Source organism: Sinocyclocheilus rhinocerous, unplaced genomic scaffold (assembly GCF_001515625.1).
Source record: "Sinocyclocheilus rhinocerous isolate Xijiao unplaced genomic scaffold, SAMN03320098_v1.1 scaffold102, whole genome shotgun sequence".
NCBI lineage: Eukaryota > Metazoa > Chordata > Actinopteri > Cypriniformes > Cyprinidae > Sinocyclocheilus > Sinocyclocheilus rhinocerous.
In genome coordinates, this window is record NW_015627239.1 from 149,618 (window position 1) to 158,717 (window position 9,100).

At 38.2% G+C, this 9,100-nt stretch overlaps 1 protein-coding gene across 1 annotated transcript in view; it reads right to left on the reverse strand.

Annotated features, from left to right (window-relative positions):
• Window positions 1-4,630: 4,630 nt before the first annotated feature.
• The window catches only part of LOC107723990 (uncharacterized), a 15,471-nt gene continuing 11,001 nt past the window's right edge, over window positions 4,631-9,100 (reverse strand). Inside the window, exon 3 of the mRNA XM_016532762.1 lies at window positions 4,631-4,946. Within this exon, the coding sequence (XP_016388248.1) occupies window positions 4,940-4,946 (7 nt within the window). The 3' untranslated portion in view covers window positions 4,631-4,939. The remainder of the gene's footprint in view (window positions 4,947-9,100) is intronic.

Below are 9,100 nucleotides of genomic sequence, written 5' to 3' on the forward strand. Positions count from 1 at the left end.
AGTATTCAGACCCCCTTAAATTTTTCACTCTTTGTTATATTGAAATATGATCCAGCATGCTCTCTTATAGGCTTTCAGATGCTGAATGACATACAACGCCGTTTGATTTTTGTTTTATGATGCATATATCTCTTAATAATGTTATAAAAAGACATAAGGCATTCACCCCCTGAACAGATGCATGCTGGGATGTGAAGAGGCCCCTCAGAGAGAAGTGAGGAAACTCTCAGACAAGATTTAAATAAACAGGGACACAGACGCTGTCAATACTGTCCCATATAGAGCTCTAAATTATAGTGTAAATATTAATCAGACTGGAGGAATACTGTCATGTACAAATGTGGACTGTGAGAAAGCCATTAGGAAAAAGGGCCCAAACCATACAGCTATAAAAAAAAAAGTAAAGGGTCAATAGTATTAGAATACCGTTCAAAAGTTTTAGATCAGTAAGAATTGTTAATGTTTTTGAAAGAAGTCTCCTCTGTTCACCAAGGCTGCAATTATTTGATAAAAAATATAGCAAAAACTGTTATATTGTGAAATATTATTACAATTTAAAATAACTGTTTTCTATTTGAATATATTGTAAAATGTAATTTATTTCTGTGATCAAAGCTGAATTTTCAGCATCATTACTCCAGTCTTCAGTGTCACATGATCCTTCAGAAATCATAATACCATTCCTATATATCCTAGGCAGCCATATCACCCTGTAGCCCAAGCCTGGTTGCCCACTGAAGCTAAGCAGGGTTGAGCTGCTCAGTACCTGGATGGGAGACCTCTTGGGAAAACTAGGTTGCTGCTGGAAGAGGTGTTAATGAGGCCAGCAGGGGGTGCTCACCCTGTGGTCTGTGTGGGTCCTAACGCCCCAGTATAGTGACGGGGACACTATACTGTCAACAAGCACCGTCCTTCGGATGAGACGTTAAACCGAGGTCCTGACTCTCTGTGGTCATTAAAAATCTCAGGATGTCCTTCGAAAAGAGGAGAGGCGTGACCTCGGCATCCTGGCCAAATTTGCCCATTGGCCTCTGATCATCATGGCCTCCTAACAATCCCCATATCTGCTGATTGGCTTCATCACTCTGTCTCCTCTCCACCAGTAAGCTGGTGTGTGTGGTGGGCGTTCTGGCGCACTATGGCTGCCGTTGCATCATCCAGGAGGATGCTGCACACTGGTGGTGGATGAGGAGATACCCCCTGACAATGTAAAGCGCTTTGAGTGCCTAGAAAAGCGCTATATAAAATGTAATGAATTATTATTATTATTATATTTCATAAATCAGAAATGTTTAGAAATTATAAATTCATTTTGTTTTATTTTTTGTTTATAAAATCAGAACTCACTGAGAATTGAATTTAAACACTTGATGTTTTATTTCATGTGAGCTGTACACATTTATAAGACATTCAGCGTCATTGGCGTCACCTTTCTGTCGTTCTGTGGTCTGAAGCGCCCTCTATGGGCCACAGAGTGAAAATGCCACTACATGATTGCAACAGTCTATAAAGATGGCTTATACTGGCTTTAAATACTGATTAAATAATTCCAGTCCACAGCTGTAATACTGCACTTATACGTTAATCCAGAAGTATAAACTCTGTTTCTATCAGATATTAGCTGTATACCTCTTTTGAAGTGGTTTTATGAGCTGCCTTTGAGGCAGTGTTAATGTTTATTAGCTTTAGCTTAACATAATTATAAATCCTTCAGCCTCCCTGAACAAAAATCATTTTAATCTTTGGTCTGAATAATAATAGAAATAATAACAATATTCAGAAAACACTTGCTCTTTTTAGGCATTTCAATTGTCTACCCAGCTAACAAGGAAGGTTATGAACAAACGTTTGTCCAGTAATGTTAAAAAATGTTCAGAGAACATTCAGAAATAAGATTTTCATAACTTAATGGGAACATTAGCAACAGTGCTGGGGTACATTACAAGTAATCAGATTACTTTTTCAAGTAACTAGGAAAGTAACACATTTTAAACTTACAATGAAACATCTGAGTTACGTTTTCAAATAAGGCCCGAAAAGGCCCTTACAGTTGCCTATATATATATATATATAATTTTTGGGTTTTCTGTTATTAAAAATCAAATAAGCAAGCCCAGCCCAGGTGACAAAAAGTAACACAAAAGTAACGTAATGCATTACTTTCCATAACAAGTAGCTAAGTAATCCAATTAGTTACTTTTTTATGGAGTAAGGGAATATTGTAATGCATTACTTTTAAAAGTAACTTTACCGAACACTGGCTAGCAAAACGTTCTTAGAACATATTTTCGTTAGCTGGGTCACAGTCTTTCAGATCTACATGAGCACTGGCGATAGTTTGCATATTGAGAGCTCAAGGCCCTGTAATAAAGTCTTACATTTCCAACCTAAAGCAGCTTATTCCTTGGATGTGTTCCTTTTAAAGGAGAAACACACAGATATCAGGTCACAGGTTAGTTAAGAAGGGCAGCTCGTTCCAAAAGGTTTACACAGTGCAGCTTGAGAGAGAGAGAGAGAGAGAGGCCCTGCTGAAATGCCCCAAAACTGACCCTTGACCAGCTAAACTAGTTCAGTCAGCCTAAATAACCAGCATGTTTTGGGATATTTCACAATAATACACTGGTCTACCTTCAAAAACAACTACAGTGTCCATCTAAACCAGTTAAAGTCCCATGAAATGGTTTGATGAGCTCAGATTTCTTTCCTGTGTTGAAGTATTTCCTATTGAAACAGGAAGTTGGGGCGGAACATAATGAAAGACTGGTGCCTTTTTAAAATACCCAATAGTCTTTAGTTTATGTCACAACCACGCAAAACTGCACTTAGTTGACAAACGCCAAGAAAAGGCTTTCAAAATAAATAAATTCCAGTCACTTCCTACTAACGGTTTGGATGAGGAAATTAATATGAGTAATTTTGTTTATTTTCATATTAAATAAGGCAACAGACACTTATCACTCACTTTAGCACTTTTAAATGACAGTTTGTTTAATTACATTTATTTTCTGAGGTGTTCTGAGTGTTTTTAGGGCATTGCTTTGCAGTTGCTAAGGTGTTGTGAGTGGCTTTTTGGAATGTTGCTATGCAGTTGCAAAGATGTTGCTATGCGGTTGCTAAGGTGTTATGCTGTGAGTGGCTTTTTAGATTGTTGCTATGCAGTTGCTTAGGTGTTATGTTGTGAGTGGCTTTTTAGAATGTTGTTATGCAGTTGCTAAGGTGTTGCTATGCGGTTGCTAAGGTGTTATGTTGTGAGTGGCTTTTTTAAAATATTGCTATGCAGTTGCTAAGGTGTTGCTATGCGGTTGCTAAGGTGCTGTGGGTGACTTTTTAGAATGTTGCTATGCAGTTGCTAAGGTGTAATGTTGTGAATGGCTTTTTAGAATGTTGCTATGCAGTTGCTAAGGTGTTGCTATGCGGTTGCTAAGGTGTTATGTTGTGAGTGGCTTTTTAAAATGTTGCTAATGTGTTGCTATGCGGTTGCTAAGGTGTTATGTTGTGAGTGGCTTTTTAAAATGTTGCTAATGTGTTGCTATGCGGTTGCTAAGGTGTTATGTTGTGAGTGGCTTTTTAAAATGTTGCTAATGTGTTGCTATGCGGTTGCTAAGGTGTTATGTTGTGAGTGGCTTTTTAAAATGTTGCTAATGTGTTGCTATGCGGTTGCTAAGGTGTTATGTTGTGAGTGGCTTTTTAAAATGTTGCTAATGTGTTGCTATCCGGTTGCTAAGGTGTTATGTTGTGAGTGGCTTTTTAGAATGTTGCTATGCAGTTGCTAAGGTGTTACGTTGTGAGTGGCTTTTTAGAATGTTGCTATACAGTTGCTGAGGTGCTGTGAGTGGCTTTTTCGAATGTTGCTATGCAGCTGCTAAGGTGTTATGTTGTGAGTGTCTTTTTAGAATATTGATATGCAGTTGCTAAAGTGTTATGTTGTGAGTGGCTTTTTAGAATGTTGTTATGCAGTTGCTAAAGTGCTGCTATGCGGTTGCTAAGGTGTTATGTTGTGAGTGGCTTTTTAAAAAATTTTGCTATGCAGTTGCTAAGGTGTTGCTATGCGGTTGCTAAGGAGCTGTGAGTGGCTTTTTAGAATGTTGCTATGCAGTTGCTAAGGTGTTATGTTGTGAATGGCTTTTTAGAATGTTGCTATGCAGTTGCTAAGGTGTTGCCATGCGGTTGCTAAGGTGTTATGTTGTGAGTGGCTTTTTAAAATGTTGCTAATGTGTTGCTATGCGGTTGCTAAGGTGTTATGTTGTGCGTGGCTTTTTAGAATGTTGCTATGCAGTTGACAAGGTGTTGTTATGCAGTTGCTAGGTTTTATGTCGTGAGTGACTTATTAGAATGCTGCTATATGGTTGCTACAGACTGGAATTGAGAACCACTGGTCTAGTCTATGCATAGTCCATATTTTTGGACTGATTTCCTGGAGGGAAAAAAAAGACCGTACATTTTAAATGCATATATTTGCAAAAACAATCGGATGCCATGGTGTCTTTAAGACAACATGAACTCAAAACTGACCCTATTTACTTTCTTAAAACACGTTCCTGTTTTTTTTTAATTCCTTGATGCACATTATTCTTATTTTTAAAAATGCTTGTTTTCATAATCTTTCAACAAAATGTAACAACTTGCTCCGCCTCTGAAACGACTTTCCTTTTCAGCTGACATCACAAATCCCTCTTGCTTTGTGACCCAGCCCCTCCAACCACATGACTCACACGTTTCCTCACTGAGTTTCAATAAGAAATACATCAGAATATGAAAGTAAATTGAGCTGTGAATGCCATTTCATGGAGACTTTAAGTTGGTCCAAACTAGCTTTTTTTCACATGGGTGTGAGAGAGAAAGAGGGGTTTGAGATGTTTCTGGAGTTTTCCATGGGAAATATAGTCACTCGGCCCGGGATTCTCCGTCCTCCGGTGTGAGTCAGCTGGGTTGTGTGGCATCAGTCCCTGTGTAATAAAAAGACTTTCATTACATAGTGCACTCTCACGTCTCGCCCATCACAGACAGGGTCACAAGCCACGGGCATCTTCATTAGACAAATGTCCCTTTCAAAGCATGTTGATCGATGCTTATAAGCAAGCGCTGGAGCAGAGCCCAGATCAGAGAAAAGAAAAGCTGCCGACAAACATTTAAAAAGACCTAATCAGCAATAATTACAGAAGATGAGCATGACGATACGACACTAGGTGCTTCTCTACCTCTGACTTGTCCTTGGCATAGCTGTTGCTTTTACAAACCTGACTGGCTCACATTATGTGCTAAAATAATGTAACGCAATTTAGCCTCCAGTTTTCTAATGCCAAGATTGTTCTGGCTTATCAGGGTGATTTATTACTCTAATTTATAGGCTCATCTTGGCTCGGTGTTGAGGACAGCAGATCTGATTGGACATGAGTTTCCTAATGCAGTAGTGTGCTGTCTTTATGGTGACTCTAGTGTAGATGTCAGGCTGTTGATTGGAAACACTTTTAATATATGAAGCAACTGAGAAGACTGGCTGTATGCACTCTGGTGTGGACATAAGCTACACAACTATTCAGTTTACGGAATAATAAATACCGATGTTACAATCACAGGGTCAGAAATTAAGGAGGGCTTGTGGCAAAAATGCCACCAAAATGAACAAAATGCACCACAAATTCAAGATAAAGGGGCAAAAATTGCCCCTCCATCATTAATCTAACTATATGGCTGTCGCAGTTAAAATGAAATGTGAAAATGATCAATTCGCAGAATTACATTTACATCTGTGCACGCTACCAGATTGCTTTTTTTACGCTTTGTTTTTGCAGCGACGAGCCTTCTAACCAATCACACATGTTTCTGATGAGTTTATGAATGCAATGGCCAATCGGATGCGTTTAGGTTAGTCAGCGCTGAAAATGCTGGAGTTTTGTTGAGTGAGCGCGTTCACTGAATACTCTGTGCTGATAAACCATGATAAACCACGAAGTGCAGATACTATTTAAATAAGAGATTAATTTCGCAGTTTCAGTGATTATAACGGCAGTTTGCATAACTTTTTATAAAATTTTGCTATCAAATTCTCCAAAACTGTTCGCTAAGCTTACGATTAAATTTCATATGTTAAATCACCAATGAAATCTGACAACAATTGTCTCATAAATGTTGTTTCTTATGCTCTAATAGCGTTTAAAAAGCTTATTTTTTAGGCTAGACCAGGCAGTGCGCATGCGCAGTTCTAAGTGAATGTCTCAGAACGCTGAGTGTTTCTATAGCAACCGGGACTTCTTACGGCAACTGCTGTGACGAGCTGACTTTACCGATTAGCGATTGGCTCTTTTACTCAGAAGGCAGGCTTTCTTGAGCGTTGCATTTTCACCCATTCAGAACTATACGAATGACACGTCTAGGGTGTTCCATGGTCTTTTGGTTCCTAGCATGATTTTTCTTACATAAATCGAACCGAATCGTGAACTGGGGCCGGTTGCAGACTAGTTTTAAGTTAGTCAGCTAATTTTTTTCTTTAAGACTGGTCATATTTATTTTTTTATTCAGTTACATAAAAGCGTAGATTAGTCTACGCTTAAAAAAAAAATAAATAAATAAAAATAAAACTGATTACCCTTTGGCTAACTGCTAGCTGGTCAAACTTGTACTTAAAGGGGTCATATGATGCTGCTAAAAAGAACATTATTTTGTGTATTTGGTGTAATGAAATGTGTTTATGCGGTTTAAGGTTAAAAAAACACATTATTTTCCACATACTGTACATTATTGTTTCTCCTCTATGCCCCGCCTTTTTGAAACGCGTCGATTTTTACAAAACTCATCGGTCTGAAAAAGCGAGGTGTGCTGTGATTGGCCAGCTATTCAGTGCGTTGTGATTGGCCGAATACCTCAAACGTACCTCACACACGGCGGCCTATAGAGTGAGCAGAGGCCGGGGGATAAAGTGAGGAACGGCCAGCGGGCTGAGTGAGCAGAGGTGGCGGATTCGACGAAGGAGCGTCCGGCAGGCTTGCGGCAACCACATGTGACGACCCTGGGCGGGACTCCGCTTAGTCCACGGTGAAAGCCGATCCGGCGATACACAGCGCAAAGTTGTAGTATTTCCTCAGCGACCAGCACATAAATGCAGAGCACTAATTCCGAGTATGGGTCACCATACTTGGCCACATGTCACGTCACTTTTCACTTTTTCACTTTTCACTTTTCAATATTACAGCGAGAATAAAAGTTACTCCTTCTTTCTTTGTGTGAACATTTGGGCGGTGTTATGCAAATCTTCCCACATTGTGACGTACACATGTGGGGGCGTGTTAGAACGAGCCATTTTGGGAAGGTGTGGCTGACTCTTAACTTTTATAAAGAATATCTCTTTGGATTTGAGACTTTAGTCTTTGCAACTTTACAGATCTTCTTTCTGCACCAAGAGCTTGTAACACTCCAAAGAGAAAGGAAAAATTGAAATCGCATCATATGACCCCTTTAAGACACTGACTAAACATAGAGGCTAAGTTTATGCAATGTCCCCTGATTACAAGTGGAATGTAAAACGAGGAATAATATGTTTTGTGTTCAAATCACTGAAATCACATTAATCACAGATGCATCGCGAAGCACCGTCTACTCACCTGTCAATCAACCAGAGCTCTAAAACAAGGGATTTGAAATTTCCCGCCAACTTGTGCAAAATAACAGCCTGAATAAAACGTTTGGATAAGCGCATTATTTAATATACATGCACAAGACTTCAGCCAAAGTCTTGCTTCAGCATATCAGATCATGTGAATCACATCTGAAGTTCACTTTACACAGGTAAGCCATTAAATACTCTACATATTTCACTCGAAACACCATGTTTGTGCTTTGATTAAAATTCAAATATATTTGAGAAACAGCGATGTGTCTCATCTGTGATCGAATCATGACGCCAGATGTAAGTGATCGATATTTAGCATCTTTAGCATATTTTAGCATCTTTTATTTTACTATGTGGTTTTGTTCCGGTGTGGTAACTTGCTAGGGTGTTATATTTTTAAGCAAATGAAAATATATGAGATTTAGCATGAATCCCTTCTAAACAAGAACTATTTTGGCATTTTTCTGTATGGTTCTTAAATCAGCTTCTAGGTATCATCATTAACAGAGGGACATTTTTTGAAGTACATGCCACAGGAAAGATAAATCACAATCATAATAAGATCCGTTAATTTCTTGATTATTTCTCCTAGACATATGATTGTATTTTTTTCTAATATTATATTATTAGTATTTTCTGGGAAATATAGACCTTACGTTGGATCAAACAATATAAAAAATTTTTTTTTAATGTTTAAGTTAATGTCTGGCTCCAGGTTGAAAATAAGTAGGCCTAATCTTTACACAATTATTGCATGCTTTTTTAAACGATTTCATTTTTATACATCTTTCAACCTGACTGCTGTACCATTATTTATTTATTTATTTACATTTTACTCTGGACTATTATTGTGGTGCAACCTTCTTCTGATAATCCCGCCCCTAAAAGAAAAAAAAAATTTTTTTTTTTAAACTGTGGTTGGCCATTTTATGTGTTATTCAGACATTCTCTTCCTGTCTAAGGAGGCGTTTAATTGGTAGCCAGAATAAGCTGCAATGTGAGCAGACTTCATACCGTCATACTGTATGATTGCTCCATCCCTCATTTGTCCAAATTGTCTGCCACCCCAAAAAGTTCAAGCCAAAATCTGAGCGCTCACAGACAGATGTAATTATCCACCTACCCAAAAGTAAAACTGTCTTCTGCACATTTATATTTTATGATTGTTCTTAAAATAGCTTTTGCTTAAACAAATTTATCAAAGCTGATGTGACTTTATTATAGTTGCAGTTTAACTTTAATGTCTCTGGTCGAGATAAATTAAATTGATCTTGTGTTTGAGTAATATTATATCACACACAAGGTCATACTTGTATTCAGGAAGGGATTGTGACGGTCAAAAGTATATTTAACGGAGTTTTCAAATAGGCCTGGGTGATAAAACGGTATCGATATTTATCGACGGTACACCTTCTTCGATAACGATATAAAAAATGTTCGATATAGCGCACTATATAGGCATGTGCTATGAGAGACGCAGACAGCACACACTAA